Consider the following 24767-nt stretch of genomic DNA (forward strand, 5'->3'; position numbering starts at 1 on the left):
TATGGTTTCTGTATACGGATTAAAACCAAAAACCACCTGGGAAAGGAAGGCCACTCCACTCTAGCCAGCTGGCTTTGAAAAGGCCATCCTTAGCCACTGAGCCATTGACCAGACTCGATCAGCTCCAATGGATGGGCCACATTGTCCGCATGCCCGATATTAGACTTACGAAACAAGCACTCTACTTCGAGCTGCTTCACAGCAAGAAAGTCCCAGGAGGGCAGAGAAAACGCTTAAAAGGCACCCTCAAAGCTTCCTTGAAAAAAATGTAACATCCTTACTGACTCTTGGGAATCCCATCCCCAAGAACGCTCAAAGTGGAGGAGAAGCATCCGAGAAGGCGCCGAACACTTTGAGTCTCTTCGTCAGGAGCACATGGAAGCCAAGTACAAATAGCGGAAGGAGCGTACGACAAATCAAGCACCCCACCTACCCGTCCCTTCAACCACCACCTGCCTCACCTGTGACAGAGACTGTAGATCCTGCATTGGTCTCATCAGTTACCTGAGAACTCATAGCGTGGAAGCAAGTCATCCTCAACTCCGGGGGACTGCCTAAGAAGAAGAAAATACTAATTGATAGCTACTATCGGTACTATCTGAAGATGGAGTGTCTGATCAGAGAAATCACCTTTTATACTGAATTTAATGTGGTGTTGCGACCACTGTCTCCTGACTTGGGATTCTGCAGATGGTGCCAAACCCAATACAAGGGTCCCAGATTTGCTAAGGCTGGTATCTGTGAAGACCGTTTTTGTAGTGTTTTCCCAAATTCCATCTGTCGCAGTTCAATCAAGTTTAATTTGAGGCAGTTCCACAGTACAGGTCCTGGCACACCACCAAACCCAACAAAAGTAGATTAAGAGGCTGCAGGAAATTGTAATGTCATAATTATGCAGGACTTCCAAGTCCCAGAATGAATAAGCCAGAGCAGGCTCAAAGAGAAGGAAAGGATGATTGCACAAGTAATTTCAAATCAGTGACTGCTTCTTAACACAACACATGAAGCACAGGACTTAAGAAGGAACTATATTAGATTCAGCATTTAACATTCCACTGAAACTGGTTAGTAATCTGGAAATGGATAAACATTTCACATCAAGTGATCCCCATGTATTCAGATTTGGTACTTTTAGCCTTTGACTTCAATAGAGTAACAAATAGAGGTAGATGATTGTGGAGAGCAAATTGTGGACGTGTGAAATTCTTCCACATGCATTCAGCCTCATATACAAGTTTTGTTATAATGAATGAGGGAATCATCCAAAAAGACTCATTCTGGGTAGCTCATTCTCCCCTCCCTCAACCTGATCATCATTCTATATTGCACTCGGTATTCAAACATAGAAACATAGAAAATAGGTGCAGGAGTAGGCCATCGGCCCTTCGAGCCTGCACCACCATTCAATATGATCATGGCTGATCATGCAACATAAGAACATAAGAATTAGGAACAGGAGTAGGCCATCTAGCCCCTAGAGCCTGCTCCGCCATTTAACAAGATCATGGTTGATCTGGCCGTGGACTGAGCTCCACTTACCCGCCCGCTCCCCGTAACCCTTAATTCCCTTATTGGTTAAAAATCTATCTATCTGTGACTTGAATACATTCAATGAGCTAGCCTCAACTGCTTCCTTGGGCAGAGAATTCCATAAATTCACAAACCTCTGGGAGAAGAAATTCCTTCTCAACTCGGTTTTAAATTGGCTCCCACGTATTTTGAGGCTGTGCCCCCTAGTTCTAGTCTCCCTGACCAGTGGAAACAACCTCTCTGCCTCTATCTTGTCTATCCCTTTCATTATTTTAAATGTTTCCATAAGATCACCCCTCATCCTTCTGAAATCCAACAAGTAAAGACCCAGTCTACTCAATCTATCATCATAAGGTAACCCCCTCATCTCCGGAATCAGCCTCGTGAATCGTCTCCGTACCCCCTCCAAAGCTAGTATATCCTTAAGTAAGGTGACCAAAACTGCACGCAGTACTCCAGGTGTGGCCTCACCAATACCCTGTACAGTTGCAGCAGGACCTCCCTGCTTTTGTACTCCATCCCTCTCGCAATGAAGGCCAACATTCCATTCACCTTCCTGATTACCTGCTGCACCTGCAAACTAACTTTTTGGGATTCATGTACAAGGACCCCCAGGTCCCTCTGCACCGCAGCATGTTGTAATTTCTCCCCATTCAAATAATATTCCCTTTTACTGTTTTTTTTTCCCCAAGGTGGATGACCTCACACTTTCCGACATTGTATTCCATCTGCCAAACCTGAGCCCATTCGCTTAACCTATCTAAATCTCTTTGCAGCCTTTCTGTGTCCTCTACACAACCCACTTTCCCACTAATCTTTGTGTCATCTGCAAATTTTGTTACACTACACTCTGTCCCCTCTTCGAGGTCATCTATGTATATTGTAAACAGTTGTGGTCCCAGCACGATCCCTGTGGCACACCACTAACCATCGATTTCCAACCCGAAAAGGACCCATTTATCCCAACTCTCTGCTTTCTGTTCGCCAGCCAATTCTCGATCCATGCTAATACATTTCCTCTAACTCTGCGTACCTATATCTTCTGCAGTAACCTTTTGTGTGGCACCTTATCGAATGCCTTTTGAAAATCTAAATACACCACATCCATCGGTACACCTCTATCCACCATGCTCGTTATATCCTCAAAGAATTCCAGTAAATTAGTTAAACATGATTTCCCCTTCATGAATCCATGCTGCGTCTGCTTGATTGCACTATTCCTATCTAGATGTCCCGCTATTTCTTCCTTAATGATAGTTTCAAGCATTTTCCCCACTACAGATGTTAAACTAACCGGCCTATAGTTACCTGCCTTTTGTCTGCCCCCTTTTTTAAACAGAGGAGTTACATTAGCTGCTTTCCAATCCGCTGGTACCTCCCCAGAGTCCAGAGAATTTTGATAGATTGTAACGAATGTATCTGCTATAACTTCCGCCATCCCTTTTAATACCCTGGGTTGCATTTCATCGGGACCAGGGGACTTGTCTACCTCGAGTCCCATTAGCCTGTCCAGCACGACCCCCTTAGTGATAGTGATTGTCTCAAGGTCCTCCCTTCCCACATTCCTGTGACCAGCAATTTCTGGCATGGTTTTTGTGTCTTCCACTGTGAAGACCAAAGCAAAATAATTGTTTAAGGTCTCAGCCATTTCCACATTTCCCATTATTAAATCCCCCTTCTCATCTTCTAAGGGACCAACATTTACTTAAGTCACTCTTTTCCATTTTATATATCTGTAAAAGCTTTCACCAGCCGTTTTTATGTTTTGCGCAAGTTTACCTTCGTAATCTATCTTTCCTTTCTTTATTGCTTTCTTAGTCATTCTTTGTTGTCGTTTAAAATTTTCTCACTGTTCTATTTTCCCACTAACCTTGGCCACCTTATATGCATTGGTTTTTAATTTGATACTCTCCTTTATTTCCTTGGTTATCCACGGCTGGTTATCCCTTCTCTTACCGCCCTTCTTTTTCACTGGAATATATTTTTGTTGAGCACTGTGAAAGAGCTCCTTAAAAGTCCTCCACTGTTCCTCAATTGTGCCACCGTTTAGTCTGTGTTTCCAGTCTACTTTAGCCAACTCTGCCCTCATCCCACTGTAGTCCCCTTTGTTTAAGTATAGTACGCTCGTTTGAGACACTACTTCCTCATCCTCAATCTGTATTACAAATTCAACCATACTGTGATCACTCATTCCTAGAGGATCTTTTACTCGGAGATCGTTTATTCTTCCTGTCTCATTACACAGGACCAGATCTAAGATAGCTTGCTCCCTTGTAGGTTCTGTAACATACTGTTCTAAGAAACAATCCCGTATGCATTCTATGAATTCCTCCTCCAGGCTACCCCGTGCGATTTGATTTGATCAATCAATATGTAGGTTAAAATCGCCCATAATTACTGCCGTTCCTTTTTCACATGCCTCCATTATTCCATTGATTATTGCCCTCCCCACCATGAAGTTATTATTTGGGGGCCTATAAACTACACCCACCAGTGACTTTTTCCCCTTACTATCTCTAATCTCCACCCACAATGATTCAACATTTTATTCATTAGAGCCAATATCGTCTCTCACAACTGCCCTGATATCATCCTTTATTAACAGAGCTACCCCACCTCCTTTCCCTTGTCTATCTTTCCGAATCGTCAGATACCCCTATATGTTTAATTCCCAGTCTTGGCCACCCTGCAACCACGTTTCTGTAATGGCCACCAAATCATACTCATTTGTAATGATTTGTGCCGTCAACTCATTTACTTTATTTCGAATGCTGCATGCGTTTAGGTAGAGTGTTTTAATACTAGTTTTTAAACCATGATTTTTAGTTTTGACCCCTCCTGCAGCCCCTTCATATTCAGTGGCCCTTTTTGTTTTTTGCCTTGGGTTTCTCTGCCCTCCACTTTTACTCATCTCCTTTCTGTCTTTTGCTTTTGTCTCCTTTTTGTTTCCCTCTGTCTCCCTGCATTGGTTCCCATCCCCCTGCCATATTAGTTTAACTCCTCCCCAACAGCACTAGCAAACACTCCCCCTTGGACATTGGTTCCGGTCCTGCCCAGGTGCAGACTGTCCGGTTTGTACTGGTCCCACCTTCCCCAGAACCAGTTCCAATGCCCCAGGAATTTGAATCCCTCCCTGATGCACCACTGCTCAAACCATGTATTCATCTGAGCTATCCTGCGATTCCTACTCTGACTAGCACGTGGCACTGGTAGCAATCCTGAGATTACTACTTTTGAGGTCCTATGTTTTAATTTAGCTCCTAGCTCCTTAAATTCATCTTGTAGGACCTCATCCCTTTTTTTACCTATATCGTTGGTACCAATGTGCAGCACGACAACTGGCTGTTCACCCTCCCTTTTCAGAATGTCCTGCACCCGTTCCGAGACATCCTTGACCCTTGCACCAGGGAGGCAACATACCATCCTGGAGTCTCGGATGCAGCCGCAGAAACGCCTGTCTATTCCCCTTACAATCGAATCCCCTATCGCTCTCCCGCTCTTTTTCCTGCCCTCCTGTGCAGCAGAGCCAGCCACGGTGCCATGAACTTGGCGGCTGCTGCTGCCCTCCCCTGATGAGTCATCCCCCTCAACAGTACTCAAAACGGTGTATCTGTTTTGCAGGGGGATGACCGCAGGGGACCCCTGCACTACCTTCCTTGCACTGCTCTTCTTGCTGGTCTTCCATTCCCTAGCTGGCTGTGGACCCTTCACCTGCGATAAGACCAACTCGCTACACATGCCACTCATGTCATTCTCAGCATCGTGGATGCTCCAGAGTGAATCCACCCTCAGCTCCAATTCCGCAACGCAGACTGTCAGGAGCTAGAGGCGGATACACCTCCCGCACACGCCGGTGTCCCTGAGTTCCCACATGGTACAGGGGGAGCATATCACGTGACCGAGCTCTCCTGCCATGACTTAACCCTTAGATACACTTAAATTGGCAACAGCAATGCTAAAGTTTACTCGCTGTTATAGAAGAGAAAAAAGAAAAACTACTCACCAATCACCAGCCAATCACTTACCCTCTTGGCTGTGACATCACCGTTCTGTTTCTTTCTACTTTTTTGCCTTCTCCATGTAGCTGTACCAGCTAACCTTTTATAGGCTTCTCGCCGACTGCCTCACTACGCGCCTCTCGCCGACGCTGGGCCCCGGACTCCCTGCTGTGCCTTTTATAGGCCTCAGTATCCCGTTCCTGCTTTCTCTCCATACCCCTTGATCCCTTTAGCCATAAGGGCCACATCTAACTCCCTTTTGAATATATCTAACAAACTGGCCTCAACAACTTTTTGTGGTAGAGAATTCCACAGGTTCACAATTCTCTGAGTGAAGAAGTTTCTCCTCATCTCAATCCTAAATGGCTTACCCCTTATCCTTAGACTGTGACCACTGGTTCTGGACTTCTCCAACATTGGGAACATTCTTCTTGCATCTAACCTGTCCAATCCCGTCAGAATTTTATATGTTTCTGAGATCCCCTCTCATTCTTCTAAATTCCAGTGAATATAAGCCTAGTCGATCCAGTCTTTCTTCATATATCAGTGCTGCCATCCCAGGAATCACCGCTGCACTCCCTCAATAGCAAGAATGTTCTTCCTCAGATTGGGAGACCAAAACTGCACACAATACTCAAGGCGTGGCTTCACCAAGGCCCTGTACAACTGTAGTAAGACCTCCCTGCTCCTGCACTCAAAACCTCTCGCTATGAAGGCCAACATACCATTTGCCGCCTTCTGTACCTGCATACCAACTTTCAATGACTGATGTACCATGACACCTAGGTCTCGTTGCATCTCCCCTTTTCCTAATCTGTCACCATTCAGATAATATTCTGCCTCCTGTTTTTGCCACCAAAGTGGATAACCTCACATTTATCTACATTATACTGCATCTGCCATGCATTTGCCCACTCACCTAACCTGTCCAAGTCACCCTGCAGTGTCTGAGCATCCTCTTCACAGCTCACACTGCCACCCAGCTTAGTGTCATCTGCAAACTTGGAAATATTACACTCAATTCCTTCATCTAAATCATTAATGTATATTGTAAATAGCTGGGGTCCCAGCACTGAACCTTGTGCTACCCCACTAGTCACTGCCTGCCATTCTGAAAAGGACCCGTTTATTCCTACTCTTTGCTTCCTATCTGTCAACCATTTCTCTATCCACGTCACTACATTACCCCCAATACCATGTGCTTTCATTTTGCAAACTAATCTCTTGTGTGGGACCTTATCAAAAGCCTTTTGAAAGTCCAAATACACCACATTCACTGGTTCTCCCTTGTCCACTCTACTGGTTACATCCTCAAAAAATTCTAGAAGATTTGTCAAGCATGATTTCCCTTTCATAAATCCATGCTGACTTGGACCGATCCTGTCACTGCTTTCCAAATGTGCTGCTATTATATCTTTAATAATTGATTCCAACATTTTCCCCACTACCGATGTCAGGCTAACCGGTTTATAATTCTCTGTTTCCCCTCTCCCTTGTTTTTTTTTTAAAGTGGGGTTACCCTCCAATCCATAGAAACTGATCCAGAGTCTATAGAATGTTAGAAAATGATCACCAATGCATCCACTATTTCTAGGGCCACTTCCTTAAGTCCTCTGGGATGCAGACTATCATGCCCTGGGGATTTATCGGCCTTCAATCCCATCAATTTCCCTAACACAATTTCCTGACTTATAAGGATTTCCTTCAGTTCCTCCTTCTCGCTAGTCCCTCGGTCCCCTAGTATTTCCGAAGGTTATTTGTGTCTTCCTTAGTGAAGACAGAACCAAAGTATTTGTTCAATTGGTCTGCCATTTCTTTGTTCCCCATTATAAATTCACCTGATTCTGACTGCAAGGGGCCTACATTCACAGAAAGAAAGGTTATTATTCTGCTTAGAGTTTATAACCGTCATGATCTGATCATGGAATTAGTAACAACAGTGCTAAGACCATATCCAAAGTTTTTATCAACTTGATGCCTCTACCTTCTTCAAAAATACTTAGACATGACTAGAATGAGGCGTTGCATACAGCAGGGGTGGGAGGATACTACATAGTCATGTGGCTGTACCACTGTGCCAGACTTTCAAAGAGACTATGACCTAACGATTTCCCTCAACTTAGTTGAGATAGACTATTTTATGTGGAAGTTGAACTACATTCAGTTAAGAAAAACTATACCTATGATGGGAAATGCTTTGGATAAGTTAATAGAATATGCTTAGAGAACCTACTATTGACTTACCTTTGTTTCTTTCACCTACAGGCACAGATAGTCTATACACAAAAACTGGCCAGGAGATTGTGAATGTCTGTCACCAAACTCTGGCTGAGGTAGAAATCTTTTCGTAAACCCTTTATTAAATCTGAGCGTTTGTTCAATTTCACAGCATATAAATGGGTAGGATAAACCTCAGTGCATTTATTGACCTAGTTTTAAAATAGACATACAGTTAAAAAGTATTTCAGGTCAGTACCCATCTGCTGGATTGTATGAGAAATCCATGTCTCCGTTTGTTGAATATGTTCTCCTCTTTCTCTACGAGTCTCATTCTTTTCTTGGGATTTATCATTTGATGGTGCCTTGGACCTTTTCTTTCCCAGTTTTCCCTATCATCAGCTGTCATCAGCCAAGGAATAGTTCTGTAGGCACTGGTAACCCATTGTACTTCACCTAAATAGGTGTTCCTGATATGAGTCAAGACAATAAATGTCAGAAGACGATTCAACTTAGGGTTGATTTCAGCAGAGACTGGTCTTGTTCGCACTCAATATCTATACAAATCCATTTTCCTGGTCTGTATTGCTTAGTACTACATCAGGCCATTAGGGAATTTATAAGAATATTGTTCATTAAACAGGTTCTCCATGATCGCAGGATGCTGGTTATTTAACAACAAATTTTCTGATTAATCTGTATATATAGAGATATTCCAGAACACTCAGCAAAAATATATCCCAATAAGAAGGAAAGACTAAGAGAAGGGATAACCATCCGTGGCTAACTAACAAAATATGGGATGGTATCAAATTGAAAACGAGGGCCTACAATGTGGCCAAGAGTAGTGGGAGGCCAGAGGATTGGGAAACTTTTAAAAGTCAGCAAATAACGACTAAAAAAAATAGTAGGGAGAGGGAAAATAGATTATGAAAGTAAACTAGCACAAAATATAAAAACAGATAGTAAGAGTTTCTACATAAAAAGGAAAAGAGTGGTTAAAGTAAATGGTCCCCTCGAGGATGAGACTGGAGAATTAATAATGGGGAACAGGGAAATGGCAGAGACTTTGAACAAATATTTTGTATGGGTCTTCACGGTAGAAGACACTTAAAACATCCCAATAGTGGATAATCAAAGGGCTATAGGGAGGGAGGAACTAAATAGAATCACTATCACTAACGAAGTAGTACTCGGTAAAATAATGGGATGAAAGGCGGACAAGTCCCTTGGACCTGATGGCTTGCATCCTAGAGTCCTAAAAGAAGTGGCTGCAGAGATAGTGGAAGCATTAATTGTAATCTAACAAAATTCCCTGGATTCTGGGGATGTCCCAGCGGATTGGAAAACCGCAAATGTAACGCCCCTATTTAAAAAAGGAGGCAGACAGAAAGCAGGAAATGATAGACCGGTTAGCCTAACATCTGTCATTGGGGAAAATGCTGGAGTCTATTATTAAGGAAACAGTAGCAGGACATTTGGAAAAGCATAATTCAGTCAAGCAGAGTCAACGTAGTTTTATGAAAGGGAAATCATGTTTGACAAATTTGATGGAGTTCTTTGAGGATGTAACGAACAGGATGGATAAGGGGGAATCAGTGGATGTGATGTATTTGGATTTCCAGAAGGTATTCTATAAGGTGCCATATAAAAGGTGACTGCACAAGATAAATGTTCACGGGGTTGGGAGTAATATATTAGCATGGATATAGCATTGGCTACCTAACAGAAAACAGAGAGTTTGGATAAATGGTTCATTTTCCGGTTGGCAAACAGTAACTAGTTGGGTGCCGCAGGGATCGGTGCTGGGGCCTCAACTATTTACAATTTATATTAATGACTTGGATGAAGGGACTGAGTGTAATGTAGCCAAGTTTGCTGATGATACAAAGATGGGTGGGAAAGAAAATTGTGAGGAAGAGTAAAAAAATCTGCAAAGGGCTATCGACAGGCTAAGTGAGTGGGCAAAAATTTGCCAGATGGAGTAGAATGTGGGAAAATGTGAGGTTATCCACTTTGGCAGAAATAATAGAAAAGCAAATTATAATTTAAAGGTAGAAAAATTGCAAAGTGCTGCAGTACAGAGGGACCTGGGGGTCCTTGTGCATGAAACACAAAAAGTTAATTTGCAGGTACAGCAAATAATCAGGAAGGCAAATGGAATGTTGGCCTTTATAGCAAGGGGGATAGAGTATAAAAGCAGAGAAGTCCTGCTACAACTGTACAGGGTATTGATGAGGCCACACCTCGAGTACTGCGTTCAGTTTTGGTCTCCATATTTAAGGAAGGATATACTTGCATTGGAGGCTGTTCAGAGAAGGTTCACTAGGTTGATTCTGAAGAAGAGAGGGTTGACTTATGAAGATAGGTTGAGTATGTTGCGCCTGTATTCAGTGGAGTTCAGAAGAATGAGAGGTGATCTTTTCGAAACATATAAGATAATGAGGGGGCTCGATAAGGTGAATGCAGAAGGATATTGCCACTCATAGGGGATACTAAAACTAGGGGCCATAGTTTTAAATGGGCAGCCCCTTATTCTGAGACTAAGATGAGGAAAAATTTCTTTTCTGAGGGTTGTAAATCCTCTGCCACAGAGAGCTGTGGCGGCTGGGTCATTGAATATATTTAAGGCGGAGATAGACAGATTTTTGAGCAATAAGGGAATAAAGGGTTATGGGGAGCGGGCAGGGAAGTGGAGCTGAATCCATGATCAGATCAGCCATGAATCTTATTAAATGGCAGAGCAGGCTCGAGGGGTCAAATGGCCTACTCCTGCTCCAAATTCTTATGTTCTTATGGAACAATCTTACTGATCCAGCTGCATAGATAGGTCAGAGGTCTGAAATAAAGTTCTGGATCAAACTACTCAAACATTAAGTGCGTAAGTTGGGATATAATATCTTAATCTTCAGTGTATGATTAAGTTTTCGGATTTAATTTTTTTAGTATTCCAGAAATATTCATCCCTAAATAATTCAGATTTCATGGGTTATCTAATTGTTCAATGAAAAGTATTAAAAATTCATTATGGCATGAGAAATATAAAATAAATATACTTTAGGTGGTTCACTGGAGCACCAACATATGTACCATGGGAAGACCCATGTTCGATTTACCTGCACTGTTAAGTTTCTAGTCCTGATGTACAATTGGACCAGTCATCTTCAGACAATTCTTGTGAACTTTTTCCAGCTGATGTGATGACACAATGTTTTCAGGAAATAGTATTTTTTTTAAATTGTGTTTTTGGTTGGAGCTATTGATATAACTGCATTTATGAATCTAGTCTGAATGACCGAAGTGCAGTGTTTGCTATTAGTAAGTTTCGAGCTTATTTGAGAATATTTAATGCAGCTTAAATCCACCTCAAAAATCTTTGCAATTGTTTTTGATTTAGCTGATTTGATTTTTCCTTTTTGTTTTAAATAGTATGATGAGCATTTGACTCAGCTGGAAAAAGATATTGCATCTGCCAAGGAGGCCGCTCTTGATGCTGCGGAATTTGACAGTCTTGACCCGCTGACTCCAGGACCACATACTCCTCAGGTCAGTCCAAAATCAAGTTGGTCTAGTATATACTTGCCTTCCTAGATAGTTGCTGAGGTCATCTCATGGGTCAAAATGCAAAATGTTTCAACTCTTCATTCTTTCAAAATGTATTATTGTCTTCACTGCAAGGTCAAGTCAGTGAACATTCTGGTGCTTCAAAGTTCCAAAATGGCCTTGCATTGTCAGTTTCTCTCCTTTTGTAATTCTGCTACTTCGGTGAAATCAGGACCCCCTAGAATTCTGCAACACCAATTTCAAAACTAATTTCTGAGAAATGAGAATGTGGATTCTGCAACAACTCTGTCCCTTGGTTGGGAGCCTTATAATAATTTTTAAAAAAGCACATTAAACAGTACTAAACTGGGCCCTTGTTTAGAAAAAATAGTTAGTCTAAACTGTTGAAAAGCACTTTACTATGCTGTCCCTTTGGATTTTGACATGCTGCTCAGCTGTTTACCGTAATAAGGACAATACATCACGCTAGATAAGACAGCTATATGTTATGTGGCAACACAGTTAAAATTATTTGTTTTATTTACAAATAGCGGAGGAGAGAACAAAAAGGGAAGGTCTGTGATAGGGTGGAAGGCAGCAGGGATTAAGAGACAAAAAGGATAATGGTGCAAGGCAAAAGGAGATGGTAATGGGACAAGTTAAGAAACAAAAGATGAGTTTAGATAGGGTGGAAATGGCAAAATGATCAAACTGCTGCCATGCGAAAGAGAGAAAAAAGAGAGAGAAAAAGAAAAAAAATAGGCAGGGGTTACGGTCTGAAATTGTTGAACTCACTGTTTAGTCCAGAAGGCTGTAAAGTGCCTAAATAAAAGATGAAGTGCTGTTCGTCGAGCTTATCTTGAGCTTCATTGGAACAGTGGAAGAGGCCGAGGACGGAGAGATCAGAGTGGGAGTGGGGAGTGGAGCAGCGAATTAAAGTGACAGGCGACCGGAAGCTCGGGGTCACACTTACAGACTGAAGAGAGATGATCTGCGTTTGGTCTCCCCAATGTAGAGGAGACCACATCGTGAGCAGCGAATACAGTATACTAAATTTTAAGTAGTACAAGTAAATCGCTGTTTCACCTGGAAGGAGCGTTTGGGGCCCTGGACAGTGGGAAGGGAAGAGCTAAAAGGGCAGGTGTTGCATCTCCTGCACTTGCATGGGAAGGTGCCGTAGAAACCAGCGATGTTGCATTCAACAACAGCTCACTGGTATATTATACTGGAGACATATTGTTGTAATTTTAAATGGGAAAGATTTAATAGATATAATTTCTAAGTACTGGCACTTTAAATATCTAAAACACGCAGGCCTGGCAGAGGATCAGGAGCTCAGTGGTTAGATTCAAAGCTTTTGTAAATCCAGATTATTAAAGAGGGGATTTCAGTTGGGTTAGATAGTATCAGTGTTTTTAATCCCAATTGAGTTAATGGACGCAATCGTTTAATCCCTATGCAATTCACATGTTGCACCTTTCAACTGCTAAATTAGACTCAGGTTCTGCAAGGCCAGTTGATTAAGGAGCTGCAATCAATGGATGGATAATTCCCATGGACAGGAATTAACAAACTTCAAATCATTGGGAATTGGGAGATTGTTGTCTTTGGTTTGAATCTAATTATGTGGGAGATAATGGTTGGTTGGGGGAAAATTCTGCAGTGTATTCCATGGCGATGGAACCACCCGGTAATTGGAAGCCTTTGTGTAATTCATTTGCACGAGGAAAATGAATAACTAAGGAAGAATTACTTGCGTTCTGTATGTACTTCCTCATTCTTTGACTGCAGATCCCACTATCACTCCCAAATCCTCTTCTGTCTGGAGCACAAGGAGTTTAATCATTTTTTGTATGTTTGTTTACCTTGCATAAATGTGATTTCTTGTGGTACATCTACTGAAGTACTGAGGGTTTGTATGCCTTCTGTTATGATTGGATCACAGCTACTGGAGAAAATTAATAAGTTTACTTTTAATGATATACCTCCTTACGATTATACACAACCCTGAAAAAGGCAAATCAAATGCTTTAAGAATAATCACAAGAATTACCTCTTTTTCTATTTTTGCGGTTGTTTCAGCCACCAGAATTCGAAGATGGAAACATGTCACTCATTATGTCTCGAGACCTTTCTCTGTTTCATGAAGAAGGCAGTATGTCTGCCAGTGCTACCCCAACAACAACACCAGAGAAAATGCACCACAGGTTGGCGCAGGTGAGAGGAAGGGCAAAGGTTCCAATTAATGGTTCAGCTGGAACATTTTTTTTGTATATCTGCGGATGGTGGGGGGGGAAAGCACCATTTCTACTGATTAAACTACACCGATACAGCCATCTTATAATCTTGCATCTGCGTGCATTTCCTGTATGTGACAGTGGAGGTAGTGCTATACAGTCCCCTCTTACACTAAAGCTGTGGACTGGATCCTGGTGTGATTTTTGATTCCTCCCTTTTCTGAAGCCACTGACTCATGCTGGAGTACAGTTTCACAGATCACAAGATGTGTTTGGATGAAGATGGCTCTTCAGAATACCAATCATAGCATCCACACATTAGATGCTAATAACTGTTGTCTTCAATTATAAATATAGTTATGGAGCGTCGGCAAGCTATTTGATCACATGCACAATCCTGTCCTCGCCCAACATTTGTGCACACACATTGTCTAGCAGTGGTCACTAGATAAAAATCAGAAGGGGACTTTTTAAAAACACTCTCCTCAATCCACAGCCACTGAGGCCAAATATAGTACTCCCATTGTAACTATAGCTGAGTTCATAAAATCATAGAATGGTTACAGCACAGAAGGAGGCCATTCAGCCTGTCAAGCTTGTGCTGGCTCTCTGCATGAGCACTTCAGCTAGTCCCCGCCCTTTCCCTGTAGCCCTGCAACATTCAACTTACTCATTGTAGGCCAGAGATTGATCCTGGAACTTTCCTGGCTTAAATTTCTTGGAAGGAATATGTATCTCTCTTCTTAGGGTTGCATTACTTTCCAAGTTACATGCAGTATGCTCATTTCTTAGGGTCATTGCCGTGAGGGGCGTATAAGGACAGGTGAGGAGGAATCTGATGTGGATGTTGAAGGTTTTGAGGACGATGATGATGGCAAACCGAAGACACCTGCCCCAGCAAGTGACTTTTACCACGCTCTGCATGTAATATTTCATTACAACCCTTGAATGTTTCATCTGACCTTTTCATGCATTTCTGTTTTCATTTATAAAGTTACTGTGAAATATTTTGCTATGTTATCTGTGACAGGAAGCAACTGAGGGAGAGTGTGAAATGGAAGATGAGGATGAGATCTCTGTACCACAGCGTCAGGCAAGTGTGTTGTATGAAGATTTACTGATGTCAGATGGGGAAGATGAGGATCATAGTGAAGAAGAAGAAGGAGACAATCCATTCTCCTGTGAGTAGGATGCTCTCTGCTATTCCAGATTGTATTGTGAATTTAACTTCAAACTTCTTCAGAGTATTAATGAAGACCACATAAGTGGAAATAAGAGCTCTCACCCTAATTAAATGGAATCAACCAAGTCCCCAAAATGGAATTCTTACAACCATAGAGTGTCTTCCCTGCAAAAAAAAATCCAGGTGCTTTTAAGGAAATTGAGCAGGAAATGGGAGAGAAATTACAGGAGGTAATCAAACGCACAATCAAAAAGATAAGCTTAAAGGAGGCTTTTGAAGATAGCAAGGTATATGAGTTTCGGAGTAGGCCCAAGAGTCCAGAAACATGTAGGCTGTTTTCTAGCTCTGTTCTAAAACATCAAATTTATTGTGGTTACTGTCATTAAGCAGGTTGAATGTTCATCTTCAAAAAGAGCCTCAAATCTTCCTCAAAATTAAGTTTGAGCCTTATACAATCACAAGGTCTGTTAATGAGATATGAGACAAAGCAAAAACCTTTGAATATGTCCATTGAATAAAATACAATAAATAAATTTATGTTTCTTCACAACTTTTCCCTCACCTTCTGATGGAGCTACAATTCTTATTTTGAGTATTGATAGTGACATTTATTTCCAGTATATCATTTAAATGGCCTAATTGTTGGTAGGCTGGCCAACCCTGAGTGGCATCACAGCAAATAATGATCCTGTGCCTTGCTGATGTCCGCATACATGCTCTTTGCAGCATAAGTCACTAGATAATGATTGGGAACAGAAAGCCTGGCTGATTTTTCTTCTCTGAAACCAATTGAGCCCAGGCTGATATCAGTTAACCAAAAACTAAACTTGAGAGGTTTCTATTCTGTTTTTTTTAATTCGTTCTGGGATGTGGGTGTCGCTGGCAAGGCCAGCATTTATTGCCCATCCCTAACTGCCCTTGAGATGGTGGTGGTGGTGGTGAGCCGCCTTCTTGAACCGCTGCAGTCTTACGGTGAAGGTATTCCCACAGTGCTGTTAGGGAGGGAGTTCCAGGATTTTGACCCAGTGACGATGAAGGAACGGCGATATATTTCCAAGTCAGGATAGTGTATAACTTGGAGCTAATGGTGCTCCCATGCGCCTGTTGTCCTTGACCTTCTAGATGGTAGAGGTCGCGGGTTTGGGAGGTGCTGCCGAAGAAGCAGTGGCAATTTGCTGCAGTGCATCTTATACATGGTACACACTGCAGCCATGGTGGCGGATGGGGTGCTAATCAAGCGGGTTTCTTTGTCCTGGATCTTGTCGAGCTTCTTGAGTGTTGTTGGAGATGCACTCATCCAGGCAAGTGGCGATTATTCCATCACACTTCTGTCTTGTGCCTTGTAGATGGTGGAAAGGCTTTGGGGAGTCAGGAGGTGGGACACTCGCTGCAGAATATCCAGCCTCTGACCCGCTCTTGTTGCCACAGTATTTATGTGGCTAGTCCAGTTAAGTTAATGGTGACCCCCCCCCAGGATGTTGATGGTGGGGAATTTGGAGATTGTAATGCTGTTGAATATCATGGAGAGGTGATTAGACTCTCACTTGTTTGAGATGGCCATTGCCTGGCATGAATATTACTTGCCACTTATCAGCCCAAGCCCAAATGTCATTCAGGTCTTGTTGCATGCGGGCATGGACTGCTTCATTTTCTGAGCAGTTGAGAATGAAATTGAACACTGCAATCATCAACAAACATCTCCACTTCTGACCTTATGATGGAGGGAAGGTCATTAATGAAGTAGCTGAAGATGGTTGGGCCAAGGACACTACCCTGAGGAACTCCTGCAGCGATGTCCTGATTGACCTCCAACAACCACAACCATCTTCCTTTGTGCTAGGTATGACTCCAGCCAGTGGAGAGTTTTCCTCCTGATTCCCATTGACTTCAGTTTTACTAGGGCTCCCTGATGCTACACTCGATTAAATGCTGCCTTGATGTCAAGGGCAGTCACTCTCACCTCACCTCTGGAATTCAGCTCTTTTGTCCATGTTTAGACCAAGGCTGTAATGAGGTCTGGAGCCGAGTGGTCCTGGCAGAACCCAAACTGAGCATCAGTAAGCAGGTTATTGGTGAGTAAGTGCCGCTTGATAGCACTGTCTACGACTCCTTCCATCACTTTGCTGATGATTGAGAGTAGACTGATGGGGTGTTAATTGGCCGGATTGGATTTGTCCTGCTTTTTGTGGACAGGACATACCAGGACAGTTTTTCACGGCGGGTAATGTGAGTGTTGTAGCTGTACTGTAACCGCTTGGCTAGAGGCGCAGCTAGTTCTGGAGCACAAGTTTTCAGCACAACAGCCGGGATGTTGTTGGGGCCCATAGCCTTTGCTGTATCCAGTGCGCTCAGCCATTTTTTTATACCACGTGGAGTGAATCAAATTGGCTGAAGACTGGCTTCTGTGATGGTGGGGACCTCAGTGAGGCCAAGATGAATCATCTACTCGGCACTTCTGGCTGAAGATGGTTGTAAACGCTTCAGCCTTGTCTTTTGCACTTGGGTGCTGGGCTCCGCCATCATTCGAATGGGGATATTCATGGAACCTCCTCCTCCTGTTAGTTGTTTAATTGTCCAGCACCATTCCCGACTGGATGTGGCAGGACTGCAGAGCTTTAATCTGATCTGATACCTCACTTTGACCACTGAGCCATTGAGGTAGCATCACAGAAATACGTTACCTAGGAACAGATTTAGATTGGTGTAAAAGATAACCGTGAAAGACAGCTGCTAAACATTAAACTGAAAGACATTATTTTATTTCTATAAACTGGAATAACTTGGACCTCATGTGTAGCAGGGTCTGCTATTCACATGTCATAAATCAATTAGGCGTCCATGATGCTGTAATTGATCCATCAGCTGTATGAAAGAATCGTGTTCAAACAACTCAGCTAATGCAAAAGGTCCACACATTTTAACATTTCAGCATTGTGTTTTTCTGTTTGGCTGACTGCAGTTCAATATTTAACATGACGCACTCCAGGTCAGGTCTAGCATGATTAAATGCATAGTAAATGGAAAATGTTCTGCTCTTCAGTACCAATATCTCACATTTTGATCAGCACAATGCTTTATTTTCAAGAAAACTAAACATTTTTAGATGCGTTATTAATGCAACAGATAAGGTACAAGAAGCTGAGTTTATTATGAATATGAGCTTAATGGAGACAGTTTTTGGCCCTTGGGTGTTTGACACTTGGTTGGCAATTCTCTATACTATATTCATCTCAAACAAGTTTAGATGTTGATTTATAGTTATTTTCGGGAGCCCTCCCCTTTTTGAAAATTTAGACTTTGAAGCTTCCTTATATTAAAAAAAACAGGTTTTCAATTAGTATTTTCTCCTGTGAGGAGCACTGACCAAAATTCTTTGGACATTGTGAAGTTTTACCACTGAGCCATGTCTAATTATTTTGAGAACAAAATGGATTATGCATTAGGATGCTCTTAACTTTCTATTTGATTTGTAAGTTATGTTGTCCAGTACCTTTAGAAACTGAGTTGTTCCATGTGTCATTCTGTTGCATACAGCATAGCTGCTTCCTGATGCCATGGGCTTGACTCCAATTTACAGACACAGTATTAGTGATTATCATTGTCAGTTGAGTGACCAGTGTAATACTGCCTGTTTATCAGAACTCTTCCATTGTTTCAAACAGCTATTCAGCTCAGTGAGAGTGGCAGTGACTCTGATGTTGAAACTACTGCCATCCGACCAAAAAAACTTCATCTGATACCAGAGAATACACGCATGGGAATGGAGAATGAAGAGAGCATGATGTCCTATGAGGGAGATGGTGGTGAGACTTCTCAGATCATGGAGGACAGTAATGTAAGGTAAAATTATTTGGGCAGGGTGGGTTTACCACTTTTTTAAAAATAGCATTTTGCTTCAAGTCAATAAAGACCTGCTTCAAGTTTGATCAAATGTACAAATAAAGAGCGAGTACTTTTGATAGTACCGTTAAGAACTTTTATTGCTTCTTGCTTCAACTCCGCTCTCTGTTTACACAATGATAAATGGCCTATTTAACTACAGTATTGCCATTTCCCTTTCACAAAAAAAATTGCTTTTGGCCAGTCTTAATTGTCTTTCAACAATGTGACTTTTCCAATTGGTGTTGCTTTCCACAAATCTCATTGCTCAGGAGTGATTATGTAACTTTTCCTATCTTGTTGCTTTCCATAACCATATTGGCTGCTGGTATGCACATAACCAACCTGATTATTCATGTTTGGTTGACACAGCTCTGGAATCATGTCAGTAAAGGTGTGATTTGACAGGATTCAGTGACAGAATAATGACTACTGATCCCTAGTAACCACTTGCCTGTTTCTGAGGTAATCATTTCATACTGGATTTGAGCATTATGATTGGTCCATGAGAACCACTTGTCTAAAAATTCATCAATCATTGGCTCTTAATAATCACATGACCATAATCAGGAATGAGGTCGCAGTGACTAGACAAATCATGAAGTAGTTTCAATTAATCATTCAAGTTATAAAAACATCTAAAGAATGTATTGTCAGGGTCATAAGTAGAATATAAATTGGTATGGAAGGGTCCAATATTTTCTACCTATTATACATTTATATAAGCAACTAGTGAATCATCTGTGGCAATGCTAATGGTAAATCAGAAAAGACACCTTCATAAGAATGTGAACATCGTCCAGTGTAATGCACAAATATATTAAACATATCTTACTGCTACTAAGGTGGACCATATCCCTTTAAGACCCCAAAGACTAAATACTAAGAGTAAATAGCCTGAGATTAGCTGGAATTTAATTGCTGTTTGGTAAAGGAAGTTTGCAAATTGGAAGGTGCTTGTAAATTTCTGGTCCCAGACCAGCCTGAAATTGACTGCCGTTCTCTTTTATTAAACTGTTGACAATTAAGAGAGCATCTAGCACACCTTAAACTTTTCTGTAGATAAATATATGCTAGTATATCGCCCCAGTGTTGCTTGATCTCCCTGCTCGCTGCGGGAGTTTGGCAAAGGCCAAAATGCTATTTGTGGATATGGGAATCAAAATGGCTGTTGCCTTGAAAACTAACGCTGCTCCAGAATACAAAATCAGGCTATACTTAAACACACTCTCAGGCTGATGAGTAGTTTTCAGTGTATGGATAAGAAAGATGTGGGCTGGGAGCATACCATTTATGTCGGCCTTTTGAGGTGCCCATAGTGCTATTTTGCATCACTCATTGACGGCTGACTGAAATCAAAAATGTAACTGATGAAGATCATTGGAGGCTTTTGTCTGCAGCTACTCAACTTATTTTACTTATTGTCCTGGCCAATATTTATCTCTTAAGCAACATCACAAAAAAAAAAATTATCTGGTCATTTTCACACTGCTGTTTGTGGAACCTTGCTGTATACAAATTTGTTGCCGTGTTTCCTACATTACAATAGCACTTCATTACACTTCAAAAAAACATTACACTTCAAAAATAATTCATTGGCTGTAAAGTGATTTCTGAAATGCTGAGGTCATATAAATGCAAGTTCTTTTTACTATCACGTGGCAAATGAAATTTAACGCAGAATAGTGCGAAGTGATACATTCTGGTAGGAAGGAGAGGCAATATAAACTAAAGAGTACAATTCTAAAGCAGGTGCAGGAACAAAGAGACCTGGGGGTATATGTGCACAAATCATTGAAGGTGGCAGGGCAGGTTGAGAAAGCAGTTAAAAAAGCATACGGGGTCCTGGGCTTTATAAATAGAGGCATAGAGTACAAAAGCAAGGAAGTTATGATGAACCTTTATAAAACATTGGTTCAATAAGAATTAGGAACAAGAGTAGGCCATCTAGCCCCTCGAGCCTGCTCCGCCATTCAAAAAGATCATGGCTGATCTATATAATCCATCTGATAGTGCAGTTTTCCCTCAGTACTGCACGCAACTATCAGCTTGCATGTTATGTTTTAAGTCCTGGAGTGGGGCTTGAACCCAGAAGCTTCTGAGTCAAGAGGCAAGAGTGCTATCACCAAGCCAAGGCTGTCACCTTAACTGGAGGTTCAGCCTCAACTGGAGTATTGTGTCCAATTCTGGGCACTGTACTTTTAAAAGGATGTGAAGGCATAGAGAGGACACAGGAAAGATTTACAAGAATGGTTCCAGGATGAGGGACTTCAGTTACGTGGACAAGTTGGGGTTGTTCTCCTTAGAACAAAGAAGGTTGAGAGGAGATTTAATAGAGGTGTTCCAAATCATTAGGGGTTTGGACAGATAGAGAGAAACTTCCCATTGGTGGAAGGGTCGAGAACCAGAGGACACAGATTTAAGGTGATTGGCAAAAGAACCAAAGCTGACACGAGGAAAAACTTTTTTACGCAGCGAGTGGTTCGGATCTGGAATTCACTGCCTGAAAGGGTGGTGGAGGCAGATTCAATTGTGGCTTTCAAAAGAAAATTGTATAAGTACCTGAAGGAAAAAGATTTGCAGGGCTACAGAGAAAGAGCAGAAGAGTGGGACTAGCTGAGATGCTCTTGCAGAGAACTGGCACGGGCTCGACGGGCTGAATGGCCTCCTTCTGTGCTGCAACCATTCTATGATTCTACCTCAGCTTTAGGCTATTGAATAGGAAATCTTTACAGTTACATAACAGCTACTCATCATTACCTAACAGCAAATCTGTGAGAAATTAATTCTGTCAGGGGACAAATAGCAGAAAAGATAGCTATTTGGCTTCAAGACAGAAAGCAGAGAGTAGGGGTAAAAGGTGGCTATTCACAGTGGCAGAACGTGGTTGGTGGCGTTCCACAAGGATCAGTGCTGGGACCACTGTTGTTCAAAATTTATATAAACGATTTAGACTTTGGAATCAAAAACACAATTTCTAAATTTGCGGATGACACCAAATTGGGGGCAATAGTCAATACTGAGGAGGACTGCAACAAATTACAGGAGGACATTAATAAACTTGCAGAATGGGAATATCATTGGCAAATGAAGTTCAACACAAATAAATGTGATGTATTACATTTTGGTAGGAAGAATAGGGAGGTTACTTATTTCTTGGAGAATGAGAGTCTAGATTGGGTAGAGGAACAAATATACAAATAATTAAAAGTTGCGATGCAGGTTAGCCACAGGCCATTTAAAAAAAAAAGCAAACCAAACACTAGGGTTTATTTCTAAAGGTATAGAATTGAAAAGTAGGGAAGTTATGCTGAACCTGGAACGAACCTTGGTTAGACCACACGTAAGAGTACTGAGTACAGTTCTAGTCGCCATATTATAAAAAGGATATAGAGGCACTGGAGAGGGTGCAAAGAAGATTTACAAGGGTGATACCAGAAATGCGAGGGTATACATGTCAGGAAAGGATGAACAGGCTAAGTCTCTTTCCTCTTGGAAAAAAAGGCTGAGGGCTGACCTAATAGAGGTCTTTAAAATGATGAAAGATTTTGATAGAGTGGATAGGTTAATATTCAATATGGAGTAATAGTAAGTTTCAACGTAACTTGATGTTAGGCATGCAATCATTTGGTACAGCAACTATCCTGAAGTCCACCTTGGTGATGGAAAGGTAAAGTTTTGTGTCATTGTATTCATGTGGAGGCTAACATACTTGTGGATGAAGTTGTTAAGGAATAGCATGTAGATATTGAATAGGAAGGGTCCAAGGATGGGAGTTTTGGGGTATATCATAAATAATTATGAAGGCACTGGAGGAGATGTAGTGACCGTGCTGTTTGACTAGAAAGTGATCTGTAACAAATTAAAACACTTCTAAAACTAATTCATTTTGTGAAGTGCTCTACGTTTTGTCTTGAAAGGCACTGTATAAGTATTGCATAGTTTAATTGGGTCCAACATTACTTTGGTTGCTTCATGGTTTAATCATTTTTCACTGAACAGTGAATGCAACTTTTTTCCCCAGTTACGAGAGCTATGAAGAAACTGAGCTGAAGTCCAATACTCGTGATACAACCTTTAGCAGTGGAGGAGGTGATTATGAGCTGTCCGAGGAGGAAGAAGATGAGGAACAGAGGCATGGACCAAGTGTTCTTAATGAGGTTCAACTGAGTGAAGACGAAGAGGACAGCGAAGAATTCCACTCCATTGGAGGGGACAGTGATATAGAATCGGATATAGAGAGCTGAACACAATGTGATACAGAATCAGATATAGCGAGCTAATCATACAGTACAATCTGTTGTGGTTGGTAAGACTGGGAGACACCAACGCCAGTATAATCACTGAGGTGGAGACAGATTTCGTTGACTGATGCTGCTGTGACATCACAGGACTATTTTGAGCAGAGCATAAGTCATTTATTTGCCGTAATTCCACAATACACTTTTATGGTGGTACAGATGGATAATAATCCGTGTAAAATGGAGACCGAATACAGAGTCCAGTAACAAACTGCTTCATTCCAAAATACATTCGTTTCTGGATAAAAGGCTGTTCCTGGGAGCTGTACAAAAATTGTGTGTAAAAGGAATTTGGAAATTTATTGTTTTTCTGTTAGTGTGCATTCTTTAGGGCTACCTCACAATCAGTGATTGTGTACCATAGACTTTAATAGCACAGGTTTAAAAGGTGAATCAGAACAGATGCAAAAACAAATTAATTCTGTTACTTTTCTAGGAAATGTTTATTTGCATCCAGGTTTGAAGAGGTACGGGACCCCAAATAGTGATCTTGCTCCTTTTATTTCATTGCCTATAGCTCTCCACGTAATTGCAGCTTTTGGTTTTTGTTATTGATCTGGCAATTTAGGTTATCTGATTTTTTTTTTTAAATTTGTCACGATATCTTGCTAAAAAGCATGGTCAACTGATCAAAACTCGACCCAGTTCCATGCTGAACAGAGAATATTGCACTTTGATCTGATGGACCAGTGGATGAATTAAGATTCCCAGCTATTATGGGGAGGATGGATATTCGTCTGCCCAATTTTGTGGTCAACAAGGAAGTAGAAAGTGAATGAAAATGGAAAAGCGACAGGGAGACACAAGAACAAACCTTCAGCTGTCCATCCCAGATTCAAATGCAAAAAAGTATTGGAAAATAGAAGGAAAAAATACTTAAGACCGTAAGTAATTTCAAGTAATTAGTATACTCTCCAGAAACGTACCATCATAAACAGTGAGACATTTTGGCTAGCAGTCTTGGATGAATAACTCAGAATATTTGTCTTCTGAAAATGTGTAGATCTTTTTTGTATAAATGTGTCCTTAATTTGATTTCTGTTTCTATATCATGATAGCACCCCAATGGTTTGGTGGGTAAAGACACTATCTTGTGCAGTTCTAAACCTTACCAACTCGGTGGCCCCATCATCTTTCCCAATCTATACTTAGCTGATCTCAGTGTCATGAGCTAGGAATTCCTGCTCCTGATCTCTAGTGACTGGAAATCACACGTGTGACCACTGGGTGAAAACTGGCTTGACCATGATGGTCTCTGAAGTCAAATATCCTGCTACCAGTTACTGTTTGGGCTTACTATGAAGATCTGCCACTTGGTTAAGTACTGGAGCATGGTTGCTACCCATAACACTGTACCTTTGGGTAGGTGGCAGGGTGGGGGGGGGGGGGGATTTTGGCAAAAAAGATATCATGGTTAGTGTTTTGATGATTATGATCAGACAAAAGAATGTGACTCTACCGTTACATTTTGTGATGTGTATGTTACAATTTTGTAACATCCTGTGTGTATTGTAAATAACCAACTAAAACTACAGTTTGAAATGCAGTTTTGTATTGAAATGTCAGGATTTTGAGAACCAAAATTTTACACTTTAATGGCTGGAAAGCTGTTAGTACATCCTATATGTTATGAATATTGGTGTAAATCTCAGATAAAGGTAATACTTGTGTAGTATTCATTGCTCTTAGTTTTTATTTCTATCTTTCGGAAACAAATAACGTATACTCAATGCCTAAAATCTGTTTACAGATTGTTTTTATTGGGGGCAGATTTTTCCAGTTTCATATCTGTTCCCCAGACATTGTTCTCTCCAGATTTTGGGATTCTTCAGTTAATAAATACTGCAACTAAATCTTTAACTTTCATATACAGCAAAGT

The 24767-nt window shown here is 41.4% G+C and overlaps 1 protein-coding gene across 5 annotated transcripts in view; it reads left to right on the plus strand.

Moving 5' to 3' along the window:
• The window catches only part of taf1 (TAF1 RNA polymerase II, TATA box binding protein (TBP)-associated factor), a 153581-nt gene extending 129029 nt beyond the window's left edge, over nt 1–24552 (plus strand). For 4 of the 5 annotated variants that reach the window (XM_070882593.1, XM_070882594.1, XM_070882592.1 and 1 more), the window contains 7 exons: nt 7794–7861; nt 11175–11291; nt 13371–13505; nt 14318–14449; nt 14556–14706; nt 18371–18548; nt 22612–24552. In XM_070882593.1, coding sequence (XP_070738694.1) covers nt 7794–7861; nt 11175–11291; nt 13371–13505; nt 14318–14449; nt 14556–14706; nt 18371–18548; nt 22612–22834 — 1004 coding nt within the window. In that variant the 3' untranslated portion in view covers nt 22835–24552. Of the gene's footprint in view, nt 1–7793; nt 7862–11174; nt 11292–13370; nt 13506–14317; nt 14450–14555; nt 14707–18370; nt 18549–22589 lie in introns of all 5 variants that reach the window. The other variant, XM_070882596.1, reaches the window with a different exon arrangement.
• Nucleotides 24553–24767: the final 215 nt, after the last annotated feature.

This window comes from Pristiophorus japonicus, chromosome 6, assembly GCF_044704955.1.
Source record: "Pristiophorus japonicus isolate sPriJap1 chromosome 6, sPriJap1.hap1, whole genome shotgun sequence".
NCBI classification, from domain to species: domain Eukaryota; kingdom Metazoa; phylum Chordata; class Chondrichthyes; family Pristiophoridae; genus Pristiophorus; species Pristiophorus japonicus.